Here is a 20,270-nt window from a genome sequence, read left to right on the forward strand (position 1 = left end):
TCTATCCCTAACTTTAAAAAACACCATGGCACAAAAACAGACACTTAGATCAATGGAACAGAATACAGAACCCACAAACGTATGGCCAACTAATCTTTGACAAAGCAGGAAAGGATATCCAGTGGAATAAAGACAGTCTCTTCAGCAAGTGGTGCTGGGAAAACTGGACAGCGGCATGCAGAAGAATGAACCTGGACCACTTTCTTACACCATACACAAAAATAAACTCAAAATGGATAAAATACCTAAATGCAAGACAGGAAGCCATCAAAATTCTCAAGAAGAAAGCAAGCAAAAACCTCTCTGATCTTGGCTGCAGCAACTTCTTACTCAACACGGCTCTGGAGGCAAGGGAAACAAAAGCAAAAATGAACTATTGGGACCTCATCAAAATAAAAAGCTTCTGCGCAGCGAAGGAAACAATCAGCAAAACTAAAAGGCAACTGACAAGAATGGGAGAAGATATTTGCAAATGACATATCAGATAAAGGGTTAGTATCCAAAATCTACAAAAAACTTACCAAACTCAACACCCAAAAAACAAATAATCCAGTTAAGAAATGGGCAAAGACATGAATAGACACTTCTCCAAAGAAGACATCCAGATGGCCAACCGACACATGAAAACATGCTCAACATCACTCATCATCAGGGAAATACAAATCAAAAGCACAATGAGATACCACCCTACACAGGTCAGAATGGCTAACATTAGCAATTCAGGCAACAACAGATGTTGGTGAGGATGTGGAGAAAGAGGATCTCTTTTTGCACTGCTGGTGGGAATGCAAGCTGGTACAGCCACTCTGGAAAACAGTATGGAGGTTCCTCAAAAAATTAAAACTAGAACTACCCTATGACCCAGCAATTGCACTACTAAGTATTTATCCAAGGAATACAGGTATGCTGTTTCAGAGGGGCACATGCACCCCGATGTTTATAGCAGCACTATCAACAATACCCAAAATATGGAAAAAGCCCAAATGTCCCTTGATGGATGAATGAATAAAGATGTGGTGTATATATATATATACATACATACACACAATAGAGTATCACTCGGCAATCAAAAAAAAATGAAATCTTGCCATTTGCAACGTGGATGGAACTAGAGGGTATTATGCTAAGCGAAATTAGAGAAATATCATGTGATTTCGCTCATATGAGGACTTTAAGACACAGAACAGATGAACATAAGGGATGGTAAGCAAAAATAATATAAAAACAGGGAGGGGGACAAAACAGAAGAGACTCTTAAATATGGAGAACAAACAGAGGGTTACTGGAGGGATTGTGGGAGGGGGGATGGGGTAATGGGCAGGGGGCGTTAGGGAATCTACTCCTGAAATCACTGTTGCACTATATGCTAACGAATTTGGGTGTAAATTAAAAATATTACATTAAAAATTTTTTTTAATTTAAAAAATCATAATCTATGTCAAATTTTAGATTTATGTTGACAGATTTCTTCAAAAATAAACCATATATTTGCCTCAAAAAAAACACAAAGGCTGTAAAATTTTACCAAATACTTTTACATTATGTATTAAGTATATTATCTTTATTAATGTACATTTCTACTTTTGAACTAGTTTGGAAATCCTATGATCTCAGTATTGATTTTACTAAACTGCTAGATTTGACCTGTTAATTACTGAATTAGAAAATGTAACTTCCCTTTTATGTTCCTTTTCTTCTAGATGTTGTTTTTTTTTCCTTTTTTCCTGTTGTCCTACTTGCTAGAGTTTGTCTATTGACTTATCAAACATATTTTTTGTATCTAATTAATGTATATTTTTGTGTTTATTAATGCATTCCTTTTATTTTCTTTGGGTTTGTATCATTATTCTATTTCCTCTTTTAAAAAACTGAATACTTCATTTATGTTTAAATTTTATTATTTTCTAATAATTATATTTTTTTCTGTTTGGATTTATTCTTTTTTTTTTTAATTTTTTTTTCAACGTTTATTTATTTTTGGGACAGAGAGAGACAGAGCATGAACGGGGGAGGGGCAGAGAGAGAGGGAGACACAGAATCGGAAACAGGCTCCAGGCTCTGAGCCATCAGCCCAGAGCCCGACGCGGGGCTCGAACTCACGGACCGTGAGATCGTGACCTGGCTGAAGTCGGACGCTTAACCGACTGCACCACCCAGGCGCCCCTGGATTTATTCTTTAACACCAAAGTTACTTATAAAATTATTTTTTAATTTCTAAATAACTTTGTGGTGCTATTTTAAGTTGTTCATCTACTTTTATCTCATTGTAGTTAAAAAAACAAAACAAAATAGGATGGGCTTGACTATTTCCCTTGGAGAGATTTTCTTTGTACCTATATATAGCCTGTTAAAAAAAAATTCCATGAATACTGGAAAATAATGCATACTTCTCTGTGGAGGAAAGCATTCTCTTATATGGCTATTACACAAACTTGTTAATTTAAAAAACTCAAACCCACTATGAAGGTATTTTTTTAACATTCAAAAATAATAGGAGAATTACTAAAAATATAAAGGATGATTTATAAACAACTTTCATTATCCCACTACAACTTTTGTGTACCTGAAAAGCCTTTTATTATAAGCAAATATGTATACTTGTAATAAATTATTTCTAAAAATAATCTTCTAAATATATTTTTAACAACAAACCAGTTTGGGGATAATTCCATTATAAGTTTTTCTCTCAATAATAACACTTTTTTTTTCAGAATTGCAAGAATAGTGTTTTTTCTCCATACAAACATAATATTGAGTAAATGAGCATTTTACCTAAAGTTTTTCTTGCATAACAATTTACCACTGAGTGCTCAGGTATATGTGATGACATATGGCTGCAGGCTTTCCCAAATTCATTACTCTGATAAGATTTCATTTCTAAAATGAATTCTTTGGTATCAAATTAAATATGTACTATGACAAAAAACATCACTACATTTATTACATTGATAAGGTTTCTTCCCTGTGTGTGTTCGCTTATGTTTAGTAAGGGCTGAGCTTAAGCCAAAAGATTTCCCACATTCATTACATTGGTAGGGTTTCTCTCCTGTATGAGTTCTCTGATGTCAAATTAATGATGTTCTATAGCAAAATAGTTTTTGACATAGATTATATCGATAGGGTTTCTCCCCAGGATGAATTTTTAGATGTTCAGTAAGGTGTATTCTTCGGCTGAAGGTCTTTCCACATTCCTTACAAACATAAGGTTTCTCTCCAGTATGAGTTCTCTGGTGTTGAGTAAGATGTGCGCTCCAATTGAAGGCCTTTCCACATTCATTACATTCATAGGGATTCTCTCCCATATGAATTCTCTGATGTTGAATGAAGGCTGGGGTATGACTGAAGGCTGTTCCACATTCATTACATTTACAGGGCTTTTCTCCTGTGTGAGTTCTCTGATGTTGGATTAGTGATGTGCTATGGCAAAAAACTTTGCGACATTCCTTACATTGGTAGGATTTTTCCCCAGAATGAATTCCCTGATGTTCAATAAGATGTGTGCTCCAGCTGAAAGTTTTCCTACATTCAGTACACGCATATGGTTTCTTTCCAGTATGAATTCTGTGATGTTGAGTATGGGCTGAAATATGGCTAAAAGCCTTCCCACATTCATGACAAGGATAGGGTTTTTCTCTGGTATGAATTCTCTCATGATTTCTAAGGGATGACCTATAACTAAATGTTTTTTCACATTCATTACACTCATAAGGTTTCTCACCAGTATGGACTCTTTGATGTTGAATAAGATTAGTGCTCTGACTAAAAGCTTTTCCACATTCATTACATTCATAAGGCTTCTCTTCAGTGTGTATTCTTTGATGTTGAATAAGATTAGTGGTCCGGCTGAAGGATTTACCACATTTCCATTCATGTTTCTCTCTCACAAAGATTTTCTCAGGTTCTATTAGCACTGAAATATGGCTTTACATTTTTTATTTTATTTTTTTTTAATTTTTTTTTCAACGTTTATTTATTTTTGGGACAGAGAGAGACAGAGCATGAACAGGGGAGGGGCAGAGAGAGAGGGAGACACAGAATCGGAAAAGGCTCCAGGCTCTGAGCCATCAGCCCAGAGCCTGACGCGGGGCTTGAACTCCCGGACCGCGAGATCGTGACCTGGCTGAAGTCGGACGCCCAACCGACTGCGCCACCCAGGCACCCCTGGCTTTACATTTTTTAAATTGTTTCCAGAATAAGTAAAGTTTGAGGTAAAAATGCATCTTTTCTTATATCTAATAAGCTATTTTCCATTTATAAGTTGCCTTTAAAAAAATCAACTGAAACAGAACTATGCTTTAAGCTCCCATCATTTTTGGCATGATTATGTCATCATTATCTTTAGAAAACTCTCAGTTGTTTAAAAACAGTTGAGCTCAGGTTAAGTATTTCCTCAAAATTATTACAGTAATGATCTTCCTCTTATCTTTGTAACTTGGTTTTTCTAGTGTTTCTCAAACTGGTTATCTAATTCCAATTCTTCTAATGCAAAGTTTTAGGAACCATCATTTAGAAAAATGTCTACAACCATGCCATGACACTATTTGTTTTTCAGAAGCTTTCTGCTTTGGAGCTGATGTTCTGACTTTGGATATAGTATCCAGGATTAAATAGAAGACAGTATCTCTTCCCTCTAGAATATAAAAGGAAAAAATAAAACTCGCTCATCAGTTACAGAAAAAAAATAATAAAAATAAAAATGAACTAGTGCTATGATGACACAAAAGATTATACAAGATAGGTGTGAATTAATATGCAAGTTTAAAGAAGGGAAAGATTAAAATAGATAAGTATGGTAAAAAAAAATGGAAGTACTGAGGCAAAATACATAGCATAATCAAAAATGAAGATGCAGAAAAGTACATGACATGACAAAAAGTGACACTAATTCAAATGAATGTCTTTGGAAAGCAGAGGTTAAAAAAAAAGGCAAAGTGAATGGGATTAGACAATAAAAACTCTGACAAGCACAGAAATTCAATGCTATATAATAGGATAGGAAAATTAAAGTTTTGTCATAGTGGTTAACATGATAAATATGAGATGTTTTAGATGAAGATGCTTAACTTAATCTAAAGTAGATAATGAGAAAATAAAGCTACTGAATTTAGTTTAACAGTATAACATAAATGATATGGGCCCGGACTGGGATAGTAGTAATAATAATTTAGTATAGGAGTAAATATAAAACATACAAAAAAAGAAAAGAAAAGAAAATGGACACTGATTATGGGGAATTTTTACAAAATGAAATTAATACAGATACAATAGTTTCTAGCCAATAAATTTGGAACTAATAATGGTAATAATTGTGGTACTAACAGAAGAACTAATAACATCCTAATAGTGGTACTAATGAAATATTGAAGGAAAAGGGAAAGTTGGTGATTTCATTTTTCACCATATCGAATTTAAAGTGATCTAAAGCTGGGGCGCCTGGGTGGCTCAGTCAGCAGTCGGCTGAGCGTCCAACTTCGGCTCAGGTCATGATCTCATGGTTCATGAGTTCGAGCCCTGCATCGATCAGGCTCTGTGCTGACAGCTCAGAGCTTGGACCCCGTTTCGGATTCTGTGTCTCCCTCTCTGCCTCTCCCCCATCATGCTCTGTCTCTCTCTCCTTCAAAAAGAAATAAACATTAAAAATTAGAGTAAAAAAAGCACATGCGTTTGTGTTAGGGAGAAAATGAAGCTTAATTAAAAAGCATTTGGAGAGGGACTAGAACAAAAAAGAGTCCACTGATGTCACACAAGCAAAGAAAAAAACATCAAATGCAGCAATAAGTCTGAATACAGAAAGGACTAAGATTAGGGTGCCATCAAGGAAGAATTCAGGATTCAGGAGTGTCTTCCAAATAATGTTAATATAATAATAGAAGAATCTAACTTCAAAGACTACAACAGAATAGGAATTCAGGCTGTAGCTACTAGTCTAGTAATGAAAGGAGAGAATAAAATTGAAAGGTGGGTAAAAATTAAATTATTGTTATGCAAGGTGTTCTTTTAAAAGAAAAACTTTTGACTGCCTGAAATTAGAACTGGAAGTGACTGAATCATGAAATAATCATTAAATCAAGGCCATAAAACCTTGATGAGTAAGAATGGAATCTGGGAGTATAGATAGAGAGGTATCTTTTTCTCTGAGATAGTTATGTGAGAAGATGAATAAAGATATGTAGAAAGGAAGTTGATGTTCACATTAGACAAACGCTGTTTTCTACACCAGTAAAAGGGCTCTGCACAGTGGGCACTAACCAACATTTCCAAATCTACCTCCTAGTACCAACATTGTTACCACCACCACCACCACAATGGACAGATGGACTATTGCTTACAAGGATTTCTAGCTATTTGGTTGTTACTTAGCTATCTGATTTTTTCTTGGTTAAGTATTTTGTGACATTTCTCCATTCTTTCCTGTTAACCATAAATATGGTTCTTCCTACTTGAAAGACAACATAGGCTTGGGTGATTTGATGGACCTCACAAGTGTGTCCTATGTTGCTTCAGGAACTCTGAGATACACAATGTTGATGCTAAGGTAACATAATAAAGCTATCCATTTATAATGTTTTAAAGAAAAGAGGTATCACCTGTTTAATAGTAAAAGAAATAAATACCTTATCTCTGTGCACAAATAAAATTAAAAATCTCTGGTCCCAAAACTCAAAGCCCAATCTCAAATATGCACTTATAAAATATATTTTGACATTTCAGGGGAAGAGTCACTGTAATCTGTAGTAGTTACAAAGCTTTACTTATCCAAAGAGACAAGCCTCCTGCAATTGTCATTGCATCCTTTATGGTGTCTGAGAATGATCCAGCTCTTTTCTTTCCTGTAAGGTAAAGTTCACTGGCACATCCTCCAATGCCACTGGTTCCTAAAACATCAAATACCTACTCACTAAAGGATCACTTATGCAACCATTTATGAAAGAAGAGTAAAGCTAAGAACTGAAATTAACAAAGTGGAGGGCTAGAAAGTTGTACAAAGAGGACTCAGGGTTCTAAGTAAAAAAGTGATTAAAAGTACATTATTTGTTACCATTACATATCTATGGAGTACAGAGAAGCAAAACAAGAGGAGACAATTGAGAATGTTACTATACACACACACACACACACACACACACACACACACACATTTTAATGTTTATTCTTGAGAGAGAGAGAGAGAGAGAGAGAGAGATCGCGCGCGAGAGCAAGCTGGGGAGGGGCAGAGAGAGGGGGAGACACAGAATCCGAAGCAGGCTCCAGGCTCTGAATTGTCAGCACAGTCTGACGTGGGACCTGAACTCACTAACGGTGAGATCATGACCTGAGCCGAAGTCAGACAACCAACAGACTGAGCTACCCAGGCGCCCCAGGAATGTTGCAGTATTTGAAGGAATAAGGATGGAAGATTTTCCCAATTGATGACTCACAGATTCAAGAAGTCCCAAACCATAAGCAAGCTAAATACAAAGAAAAGCACATCCAAGGATATCATAGCCTAACTTCTGAAAATCAGCAACAATCTTTTTTTCCCTTTTATTTTTTTTAATTTACATCCAAATTAGTTAGCATATAGTGCAACAATGATTTCAGGAGTGGATTCCTTAATGCCCCTTACCCATTTAGCCCCCCCCCACAACCCCCCCAGTAACCCTGTTTGTTCTCCATATTTAAGAGTCTCTTATGTTTTGTCCCCTTCCCTGTTCTTATATTGTTTCCCTTCCCTTATGTTCATCTGTTTTGTCCTCATATGAGTTGAAGTCATATGATATTTGTCTTTCTCTGACTGACTAATTTCGCTTAGCATAATACCCTCCAGTTCCATCCATGTAGTTGCAAATAGCAAGATTTCATTCTTGACAAAAAGAACAATCTTAAAAGCAGTTTAAGAAACAGGCACGGCAAGTTCAAAATAGCACACTGCTCACTTCTCAGCAATTAAAGAGCATCAACTGGAAAAATGCATGTTTCTGGATGAAATGACTCAATATTTTAAAGATGCCAGTTCTCTCTTATGAGTTGAAGGTACCACCCCCCTCATACGCTGAAGTCCTAACCCCTAGTACCTCAGAATGTGACCCTATTTGGTAAAAGTCAATGCAGATACATATGAGATACTACAGTAGGGTAAGCCCCTAATCCAGCATGACTGGTATCTTTGAAAGAAGATGGTCATGTGAAGACCAAAGACACACAGGGAGTACACCATGTGACAATGAAAGCACAGATTAAAGTTATACAGCTGTGAGCAAGAAATGCCAAAGACTGCCAGCAAAACACCGAAAGCCAGGAAGGATTCCCCTACACGTTTCACAGGCAGCATGGTCTGGCCAACATGTAGATTTTGGACTTCCAGCCTCCAGAACTGCAAGATGATACATTTCTGTTGTTTTAAACCACCCAGTTTGTGGTACTTTGCTACAGAAGCTCTATGAAACTAATATGCCTCCCAATTTTACTTACAGAACATATATTTTTGAAAAAGAAAAACAAAATGAGGCTGAAGGGGGATATGTCCATACTATACATTAAAGCATACAGTTATGTTAATTAAAACAGGGTAGTCCTGACATAAGAATCGACAGAAAAAGTAAAACAGAATTAAAAGCCTGGAAATAGGCCCATTATTTTATAGGAATTATTACATGATAAATATGGCATCTCAAATATTTGGGGAAAATGGAGATTTAATTAACGATCTTGGGACAACTGGCCTATCCATTTAGAGAAAAATAAACTTTACACTATTGTCTTATAAAAATAATTGGTGAATTCGAGTGAAACATTAAAAATAAAACTATAGGGGCGCCTGGGTGGCGCAGTCGGTTAAGCGTCCGACTTCAGCCAGGTCACGATCTCGCGGTCCAGGAGTTCGAGCCCCGCGTCGGGCTCTGGGCTGATGGCTCAGAGCCTGGAGCCTGTTTCCGATTCTGTGTCTCCCTCTCTCTCTGCCCCTCCCCCGTTCATGCTCTGTCTCTCTCTGTCCCAAAAATAAATAAACGTTGAAAAAATAAAATAAAAAATAAAAAATAAAAAAAATAAAACTATAAAATAACCAGAAAACATATTAGAAAATATTTTCATAATCTTGCAGTGGGGAAGTCCTTTAAAAATGTAAAAACTGGAGCTTATACAGGAATGACTCAGATTGGACTACACAAACCTACAAGGCAATCAATGAAACTAAAAGAAAAAAGTCATATTAGGAATAAATATTTGCAACCAATAAAACAAAAGGACCATTAGCTGTATTATACAGAATTTCTACAAGTCATAGAAAAAAATATAATGCAATACAAATATGAGCAATGGTAACAAACAGTAAATTTACAGAAAAGGCCAACAAAGGAAAAGATTTTCAACCTCATTTTTAATCATGGAAATACAAATTAAAATGAGATCTCATTTTTCAAACATCAGACTGGCAAAAATGTTAAAAACAGGTAATATCCAGTACTGCTTACATATGTGGGGAAACAGGTGCTCTCATATACCATTAGTGGGTGTTTAAAATGCAATAGCTGTTTCAGGAGGGGATCTTTTTTGAAAAGGGTGCTTATTTATATGTATTAAAGCCTCATTATAATCATAGCAGGTTCATGACAGTAATTTCTCTTTGCTTGAATCATATATTTTAATAATAATTATGTTATCTGCAAAAATTAACCCATGGCATATTATACTTGCTCTACTACATTTATTATACTACAATGTTCTACTTCCAATGTTTTGTCTTCCTTCCTAGACTATGCGCTTCTGGAGGACAGTGACACTAACTTACTCTTCTGTCTTTAGTACCATACACAGAACCTGGCATATATCATACATCCAACAAATATTTATTTGAATGAGTGAAGACTTCTCTTGATTCCCAATCTGCTGGTCTTCATACTATAGCATCCTACCAGTTAAACCTGCTACCTACCTTAAAGGAGTGTGATTTAAGACACTATTTTTCCCTTTGCCTAAACAGTCAAAGTGTACAGACTGCATTGTGATACTACCAGAAAATTCAGAATTGAACAGGATTAGGATCCCAAAATTTCATCTTATCTGTTCCCCCTTCCTCTATGCAGGCCTACCTACAGCTAAACCATTACTCACTATGTTTCTCACTTTAACATTTACTGAACGTATTCTAACTGCAAAGGAAATGTAGAGTTAATGCTTCCTGTGGTATGCTTTCCTATTTCTATACAAGGACTATAATCACTAATTTTTTTTTAATACCCATGCACTTGGTAGGGTGCACCTTGCATTCTAGATGTTTCAATGAGTACTTGTTGATTAATAGTCTACAGACTGATATTTAATCCTTTATCAGCTTAGTTTCTGGAAGCCTGCATCTCAAAATTCTAAACCATACCTCTGCTGTTGCTGCTGAATCTGTGAAGTCTGGATCTGTGTAGCCAGACAGACCCATGACAACCCTCCAAAAATGTAATTGTAGACCCTGTTGTTCTTACTTCCTAGTATGCTAGTGACCTGACGTGTTATTAAAACTCTGTGGTTACTATTCTTTCAACTCAGAACCATCCCCACAATTGACCACGCAAAGATGTGTGACTGTCCTAAACTTTGCCACATCCCTCAGATCATCCAACTGTGAATCCTTTGGGTTTTTTTCTAGGCTGACTCTGCTGTTGATAGAGCAGTAAAGACAAAAAGATGAACACAAGGACCAGATTCTAGAGGCTTTTACTTTCTGAACCTCACAAGGGATGTCATGATGCCAAACATTTGAACTAGAAAGAGGCTCAGGAAACATGAAGACTAACTTCCTAGTTTGCCCAAGACACAATTCAAGCCAACAATAATTAAGTAACTTGCCTAAGGTCACACAGTTAGCCGGGTATGGCTAGCACTATATTCCTCTCATCTGTTCTCAAGTTCAGTATTATTTCTATTTAAAAATAGCCCAAGCACTGAAAGGGCGGGCCTACGCCAGCCGACTCCATCTTGTTCTGTGTCCTTCACCTTGACCACACCTCCTCCCCTTGAGTAACCCCCCCTCACCTGCCTAACAGGACTCGGACCCTTCCCCAGCCAATCGGCTGAGGCCATAGCCATTACCTCACCAACTGCCCCCAGGCCCCAATAAAACCTTTGTCCTTTTGAAACTCGCTCTCTTTCCCTGGTATCTCACTGCTGCGTCGGTGCAGGTAGGGGATTGAGCTCGAGCTAGCTCGAATAAAGGCTCTTTGCTTTTGCATCGGACTCGGCTCCCTAGTGGTCTTTGGGGATCACGAATTCTGGGCATAACATTTGGGGGCTCGGCCTGGGATCCCCAAGACCCCCGAGGGACCCCCGACCCGGAGAGCCTGACTGGCCACGGTTAGTGTCTGTTTGTTCTGTCTTTTCTGTGTGAGCTCATTTCTGGAATTCTGGTAGTGCCCGACGCGGTCTAAGTGGACGCACTGGAGGACCATGGGCCGGGAGTTTCGGAAGACGTTCCGATTCTCCCTTCTGGAGGGACATGGAATCCCCTCAAAGGTCTGAGACAAGGCGGGTCGCTCCCGCTGGTCGGCGTGAGGCCGTCGTCTTTGGAGGGACGTGGAATCCCCTCATCAGTTTTGGAGGGACATGGAATCCCCTCAAAGGTCTAAGCTAGCTTGCAGTTTTGCTTCCATGGAGTTGGAAGACTTTCCAGGGGCCCTCTGTTTGTCTGTTTTTGTGTTTCTCTGTTTTGTTCTGTGGACTTACTGGACGGACGTTATGGGACAGACTCAGACTACTCCTCTAAGTATTATGATTGATCACTTTAAGGATGTGAGGGGAAGAGCTAACAACCTCAGTGTGGAAGTCCGAAAGGGTCGGTTGCAGTTTTTTTTGTTCTAGCGAGTGGCCAACTTTCAATGTCGGATGGCCACCAGAGGGGACCTTCAACCTCCTTACCATCCACCGAGTCAGGAGTATCATCTCTCAGCCTAAGGCGGCCATCTTGATCAGCTCCCTTACATTATCACTTGGCAGGACCTTGTAGAAGACCCACCCTCTTGGCTTAAGCCCTTCCTAACCCTGCTTCCTCCGGAGCCAAAACCCATTCTTGCTTTGCAGGAGACAGAGAAGAGGAAAAGTCTTACCCAGCCTTCAGCACCCCTCTACCCTGTCCTACAGGGGGGTACTGAAGAAGAATTAATTTTTCCTCCCCTGTATAACCCCTCTAGGATGCCTGAAGAACACCATCCTCCCCCTCCGGGGGAGGCAACGCTGTTCCGAGAGCGGGAGGCGGAAACGCTCCAGGGGGAAGCCCGCCCTTTACCAGACAAAGGGCTCAGAGGGGGCAATCCGCCTCCACCGCCGACTCCACTATTCTGCCCCTGCGAGCCACCGGACCCCCAGACGCGGAGGGGAATCAGCCCCATCACTATTGGCCTTTCGCCACTAGTGACCTCTACAATTGTAAAGCTCAGAATCCTAAGTTTTCCGAGAAACCGGCAGGGCTTATTGATTTATTAGACTCTGTTCTTTTTACCCATCAGCCCACGTGGGATGATTGCCAGCAGCTTTTGCAGGTCCTGTTCACGACTGAAGAAAGAGAAAGAATCCTCAGTGGGGCCCAAAAACTAGTTCCAGGCGCAGACGGGAATCCCACCACCAACCAGGCTCAGATAGATGCCTCCTTCCCCTTAACTTGGCCCCAGTGGGATTTCAACACGGCAGAAGGTAAGGAGAGGCTCCAGGTCTACCGCCAGACTCTAATGGGGGGTCTCCGAATGGCTGCTAGAAAGCCAACCAATTTGGCCAAGGCAGGAAATGTACAACAGGGAAAAGATGAATCTCCGGCTGCCTTTTTAGAACGGATCATGGAGGCATTCCGTACCTATACCCCCATGGATCCAGAGGCTCCAGAAAGCAAGGCAGCTGTTATCATGGCCTTTGTAAACCAATCGGCCAAAGACATTAGGAGAAAATTACAGAAAATAGATAGACTAGGAGAAAAAGTCTGCAGGACTTACTGGTGGTAGCCGAAAAGGTATATAATAACCGGGAGCCTCCTGAGGACAAGCAGGCTCGCGCCATGGCGGCTGCCAGCAGTAAGCAGACTCGCGACCTGGCCAGAATACTACTAGCTACCACTGCTGACTTCCCCGAGGAATGAGACCGCCGTCTCCGGCAGCTGGCAGACGACACAAAAAAAGGTAAAAGCACCAAGGGGGGGAAGCAGAGGCTGCAGAAGGATCAGTGCGCATACTGCAAGGAGATAGGGCATTGGGCCCGAGATTGTCCAAAAAGAGTTGGCGGGAAGGGAAGCAAGACTGATCGAGTAAAAGTCCTAGAGCTGGATGAACTAAGTGATTAGGGGAGTCAGGGTTCGGACCCTCTCCCCGAACCCAGGGTAACTCTTAAAGTGGAGGGGACCCCTATTGACTTCCTTGTCGACACCGGAGCACAACATTCAGTCCTCTGCACCCCACAAGGAAAACTAGCTAGCAAAAAGTCCTGGGTACAAGGGGCAACTGGTATGAGCCAGTATTCATGGACTACCCGAAGAACAGTAGATTTGGGAACGGGCCGGGTATCCCACTCTTTTATGGTAATACCAGAATGCCCCTACCTGCTGTTAGGATGGGACTTACTGACCAAGATTGGAGCTCAGATAACTTTCAGAAAAGGGGGCCTCAGGTCACCGATGGCAAGAGCCACCCCATCCAGGTCCTGACCATGAAACTGGAGGATGAATACCTCCTCCACCAGGAGGCGCTCCCGAGAGACGATAATATAGACAGATGGCTACGAGAATTCCCCTCGGTTTGGGCAGAGACAGGGGGGATGGGACTAGCCACTCATAGGACCCCAGTCCTGGTAGAGCTCAAGCCAGGAGAGAGTCCGGTAAGGATCAAACAATACCCCATGTCTCAGGAGGCCCGGAAGGGGATCCAGCCACACATCCGGAGACTACGAAGCCTAGGGGTACTAGTTCCTTGCCAGTCTGCCTGGAACACCCCCTTACTGCCGGTCAAAAAGTCTCACACAAATGACTACCGACCGGTACAAGACCTCCGGGAAGTAAATAAGAGGGTTGTGGACATACACCCAACTGTTCCCAACTCATATACTCTCTTGAGCTCCTTGGCGCCCTCCAGGGTCTGGTATACTGTACTAGATTTTTTTTTTTTTTAATTTTTTTTTTCAACGTTTATTTATTTTTGGGACAGAGAGAGACAGAGCATGAACAGGGGAGGGGCAGAGAGAGAGGAAGACACAGAATCGGAAACAGGCTCCAGGCTCTGAGCCATCAGCCCAGAGCCCGACGCGGGGCTCGAACTCACGGACCGCGAGATCGTGACCTGGCTGAAGTCGGACGCTTAACCGACTGCGCCACCCAGGCGCCCCATACTGTACTAGATTTAAAGGACGCCTTCTTCAGTCTCCCGCTGGCACCCCAGAGCCAACCCTTGTTCGCCTTCGAGTGGCATGATCTGGAGGAGGGCTACAGTGGGCAACTCACCTGGACACGGCTACCTCAGGGATTCAAAAATTCACCCACCATCTTCGACAAGGCACTACACGAAGACCTGGTATTTACAGACACCTTCTCTGGCTGGGTGGAGGCATACCCAACCAAGCATGAAATGGCTCAGATGGTGGCTAAGAAGCTACTAGAAGACATCTTACTCACGTATGGCTTTCCTGCCATGGTAGGATCAGACAATGGACCAGCTTTTATCTCGCAGGTAACACAGGCAGTAGCCAAGGCGGTGGGGGCAAACTGGAAATTACATTGTGCTTATAGGCCCCAGAGTTCAGGACAGGTAGAAAGAATGAATAGAACCCTAAGAGACCCTTACCAAATTAACCATGGAAACTGGCGGGGACTGGGTGACTCTCCTACCGTACGCCCTTTACCGGGTTAGAAACACTCCTTACACTCTGGGTTTTACTCCCTACGAGATCATGTTTGGCAGGCCACCCCCTGTTATTCCCAGCCTTCGAGCTGAACTTATTGCTGAGTTTAAAGATCAAGAACTTTTTCTTTCCTTGAGCGGGCTCCAGAGGGCGCATGAGGACATCTGGCCGTGCCTCCGTGCCATCTACGAGGCTGGGATGAGGCTGGCCCGATCCCGACACCTCATCAGTACAGGCCGGGAGACTGGGTCTACGTCAAGAGGCACCACCGAGAAACTCTCGAGCTGCGCTGGAAGGGACCCTACATCGTGGTGTTGACAACCCCCACCGCTCTCAAGGTAGACGGCATCGCGACCTGGGTCCATCACACCCACGCTCAGCCAGCGGACCCCTCCTCGATCCGGAATGACGTTGTCACACGATGGGCCATCAGTCGGGACCAACACAACCCGCTCAAGCTCAAGCTACAGTGCATTTGACCTACCTAATATTGGTAACTCTGTTAACTCTGCTTGTCATTGCTCATGCTGCCGGGAGTCCTCACACCCCCCAAAACATCACCTGGCAGATCATAGACACCAGCTCGGGGACAATACTTAATCAGACGTCCCAGAGCCACCCCAGGGACACTTGGTTCCCAGAACTTTGCGTAAACCTCCAAACTCTGTTCCCCTTGTCACCATAAATGCAGCCGGTCCCATGATTGGGTACCTAAGCTACATGACAAGGGGGGAATGAAAGGGCGGGCCTACGCCAGCTGACTCCATCTTGTTCTGTGTCCTTCACCTTGACCACACCTCCTCCCCTTGAGTAACCCCCCCTCACCTGCCTAACAGGACTCGGACCCTTCCCCAGCCAATCGGCTGAGGCCATAGCCATTACCTCACCAACTGCCCCCAGGCCCCAATAAAACCTTTGTCCTTTTGAAACTCGCTCTCTTTCCCTGGTATCTCACTGCTGTGTCGGTGCAGGTAGGGGATTGAGCTCGAGCTAGCTCGAATAAAGGCTCTTTGCTTTTGCATCAGACTCGGCTCCCTAGTGGTCTTTGGGGATCACGAATTCTGGGCATAACAGCACTACTTTTGGGGGAAAAAAATGACAAGAATGACCAAAAGAATAATTTTGAATTATTAGTCAAATTCATAGAGGAAAAAGTTTAGAAGTCTATAGAAGAACTATTTTTTTTTAAATGTTTTAACGTTTATTTATTTTTGAGACAGAGAGAGACAGAGCATGAACGGGGGAGAGTCAGAGAGAGAGGGAGACACAGAATCGGAAACAGGCTCCAGGCTCCGAGCCATCAGCCCAGAGCCTGACGCGGGGCTCGAACTCCCGGACCGCGAGATCGTGACCTGGCTGAAGTCGGACGCTTAACCGACTGCGCCACCCAGGCGCCCCTAGAAGAACTATTTTAAGTTTATTTATTTTGAGAGAGAGAGAGAGAGAGAGAGAGAGAGGCAGATAGAGAAACCCAAGCAGGTTCCATGCTCCACACTGAGCTCAACGCAGGGGCTCGATCTCATGATCGTAAGATTGTGACCTGAACCAAAATCAAGAGTCAGACACTTAACCAACTGAGCCACCCATGTGCCCCTGTAGAAATTTTTTGAAAGAGCAATGGGCTATTCAAGTTTCCATGAGTCTTTCTAAAGACAGGCATACATTATAAATTGTCTTTAAATAATTATAACACTGTATTCATTTTTAATCAAATGCATAGACAGCTGTAAGCATCTTTAATGGACAGCCTCATGGTTGCCACATGCAACTTGAATGGCTGTAAAGCAAATCTCCATTCACGAATGACAATGGAATCTGTACTCAACTTAAGGGAAATCTATGCATTTCAATGGTCTCAGCCCAAGCTGAAAACATAGACAGCAAAGCTTTGAGAACTGGCTGAGATGTCTTGTCTTTTCTATATTTGACATAAACCAAACTGAAAATGAGTCGTACTTGGAAGAGAAGGAAATTCCATGCATTAGTTCTGTTCCAACAGGGCTATAGTTGAACTCTTTGAACGTAAGTCCCTTGTAACTCAAGGATGATAGATGCATGAAATAACAGTAGAGATTTCTTCCAGAGCAAATTAGTGTTGATGAATATTATCTCATTTATAATATTTTTAATCTGCATTTGAATTTTTTAATTTTTTCTGGAAAAATTAGTGTTGTTGGTATACCCAAATAAAAAATATATATGAGTTGCAGAACTATCAGGAATTCTGCCCAATGATGATCCCAGACAGTGGCCTGGGTACATGAGAGGAAGCGGGATCTAATGCACAAGTAGAGCGGTTAGCCATACATTGGAGCACAGACCTTTTCTCTATAGTAACAGGGGGACGAATGACAGGAAAATACTTCCAGGAAGGCTGGTGGATGTAAGGGTGAGAGCCTTTGGAAGTTCTTTTCTGGTTCTCATGTCGCAGTGAAATAGGAACCAGGATCATCAGCTGAGGGTGAAGGCGGGCAAGGAGCTGGAGGTCTGATGTGAGCAACGTATCAAATGGTTGGCAGGAATGGGGCACTGGATCACTGCCTTAGCTTCCTAACTAAATGTCCTATGTCTTGCTCCCATGGAGTTTATTCTCAACCGAGCATCCAAAATGGTTCCTTTAACATATAAATCAAATCATGTCACTTCTCTCCTCAAAAACCCTCCTACAAAAACTGGTAAATTGCACGTAAATTATACCTCAATAGAGCTGATTAAACAAAAACTACTACAAACCACCTTCCTATAGCTTCTCGTCTCAGAGTAAAAGCCAAACTCCTACACAGCCCTGTGATGTGAAGCCGCCTTACCTCTCTGATCTCAACATCTACTGTCATCTACTGTCAACATCAACTTACTCTTCTGTCCAAGTGGCCTCCATAAAGGCTCAGTGCATTTGAGCCTCTGGGTCTTTGCATTTGCTCCTCCCTCTATGAATTCCCCACCGCAACCTCAGCTATCTGCAAGGCTCAGCCCCTCGTACTCAGTGTCACACTACATGAAATAACAGCTGTCCTGAGCCTCCCCTAAGCCCATTACTCTAGCGTAGTTTCCTCTGCTAGTCACTATCTGACACGCTATATATTTACTTATTTATTATCTGTGTTCCCATCCTAGACCATCAGTTCCATGTACGCAGGGACTTTGTTTTGTTCACCGCTGTGTCCCCAGTGCCTCACACACTACCTGGCAAAAAGCAGGCCATTAACATTTACTCAACGACAAAAAAGAAAGATCTTTCTTTCCTCCCTCTGGGCATAGAGATGACATTTCAGGGAAGAAAAAGTAAAAATCACATTGCATAACAGACTCACTTGTATGTTTTATGCATATAACATTGCCAAAGAGACTCAAGAAAGTATATACTACTGGGAGTTAAGTGTGAGATGGAAGATTCTGCTGTTTCCTCAGTCTCGCTTCTCACATGCCTCTCATAAGTGAGCATCTTGCCATGCTAAGAGTTATTCTGATGTTTAAAGAACATATTTGGATACATTTATACATATATTACTGCATAAATGTACACATGTAATATGCACATATAAATATGAGCAATTTAAGAAAATTACAAAGGGTATTTGACTACATGTGATGTATCAAACTTCAGGTGGTAATTTTAGAAATTAAAACCAGCTTAAGGCACAAATTGCCTTGGAAAGTTTTGCTCACCAAAGACAATGTAGTCATGTCCTCCTTCTTAATTACATCTTGTCTAGTTAAATAGAGACCTGAGAAAGCAGAGCTGAAAAAGGGGCCCTGAGAAGTCAGGACTGTCTCTATAGGAACCCTGTCTGACTACCTGGATGTAACACAACAGTCACTGCTCTTCACAGCCCACAAAAGTAGGGAATCAATTCCACAACTCCCGACAGAAAAGACTTCTACAAAACAACAAAACAAAAAACCTTTGGTGAAGCTGCATTTCAGAGGAAAGAGCAAAGAAGTGGATGTCAGAGGCCTACAATGGGGACGGGCGGTGGGTGAGTGGGGGTCCTAAGTTCCTAGCTCAGTTTTCCTCTAATTCTCAAACAAGGGCTGGAGCTGCGGTCCCTCTCCTTTTAGTATCTGATCCCACCACAGCCAAAGACCCCGCAGACCCGCGGTCCGTCTTTGCAACCTGCCCTCCTACCCCCAACCCCCAAGTGAGCGCCCAAACCTTGACCCTTAAGGCTGGGGTGCCCAGCCAGGGCTCTGCCTCCCCTAACCCAGAGGCAGCCCTAGAACGGCTTAAACCCCGTCGCGGAGCCCAAGACATCGCTTCGCGCCTCAACGCGGACGCGAACCGCGACCTCCAATTCTCCATCTTTCTTCCGCCCCCGCCATTGAGCCGGGAAGACACGCTCCACAGGCTACTCGCGCTCCACCTCATCCCCCAGGGTCGGGAGGAGTCCTGGGCGGAGGCCCCTCCCTGGCTATCACCCGAGTGCAGGCGTCAGGGAAAAAAAAACGTACTCACCAGCTCCACGAAGAAATGAAGAACACCCTCCGACCACCCAGAGCCTTCACCGCGCGAGCCAGGAAGTGCGCCTGCGCAAGCGGCCTGGAACTACATTCCCAGCATGCTCTGCAAAGGCAGGGCGCGCGGCCGCGGAGTCTTACACGCGAAGGCTTGTTGACTTTCTATCTCGTGGCGCCTTGGAGTGGGACTAGTTTTCTTTCGTTAGTCACATAAAAAGAGAAAAGAAGGAGAGGATAAGCTTCTTCTTTCATTGTAGACTAGCATGAATCCAAAGGGATGCAGATTTTTCGTTAACCTTTACACAAAAGGAACGCCTACACATTATAGTAATAACCTTTTATTCAACGAGCGAAAAGGACTGTAAAAAAAAAACCCCACAAACTAGATGGAATTCCTTAACAAAGGGACGATCCCTGTTGACACCGTGGTATGCGTATAGTATTCTAAAAATACAGACAGCCCCATTCTTCATGTGTTAGGAGGGCGTGTGGGTGTGAAAAGAGAAAGAATGATTGCAGCCAAGAAAAAGGTAAAACTACTTTTCTTGTAATATATTGTCTAGCTTTTTTGTCTGTTACGTGTTTAGGTTATGTTCATTTTAATGGCACTCAAAACAGTGCTTTGACGAATCCTTGTAAATTGTGTCCTCGTCCACATCTCTTCTTGAGTAGAGCCCAATAAATAACTTTAATTGAAAGGGAATGTGCATACCTTACTTTTTTCTATAGAAAGAATATAGGTGGGTTGTAGAGAATAGAGATAAGGAAAAAAGATTAAAATCAGGTAAAAGCCCACTATTATATATTTAAATATTACCTGCACTGTATATGTGTTACATATATGTAAATACATATTTACTTGTTAAGTGTGTACTGTAGATACTTCTGAAATTAAAAATAGAGCAACATGGGGCGCCTGGGGGGCTCAGTGGGTTAAGCCTCTGACTCTTGGTTTTGGCTGTGGTCATTATCTCACA

The 20,270-nt window shown here is 42.0% G+C and overlaps 1 protein-coding gene across 1 annotated transcript; it reads right to left on the minus strand.

The window, feature by feature from the left end:
* Positions 1–2,666: 2,666 nt before the first annotated feature.
* ZNF883 (zinc finger protein 883) lies at positions 2,667–18,522 on the minus strand. Its single transcript, XM_040481176.1, is given in 3 exon segments — positions 2,667–3,879; positions 17,160–17,293; positions 18,505–18,522. Coding segments are annotated over 3 exon segments (1,134 nt in total). The 3' UTR covers positions 2,667–2,897.
* Positions 18,523–20,270: the final 1,748 nt, after the last annotated feature.

This window comes from Herpailurus yagouaroundi, unplaced genomic scaffold (genome assembly GCF_014898765.1).
Source record: "Herpailurus yagouaroundi ecotype Mexico unplaced genomic scaffold, PumYag 160, whole genome shotgun sequence".
Classification (NCBI taxonomy): domain Eukaryota; kingdom Metazoa; phylum Chordata; class Mammalia; order Carnivora; family Felidae; genus Herpailurus; species Herpailurus yagouaroundi.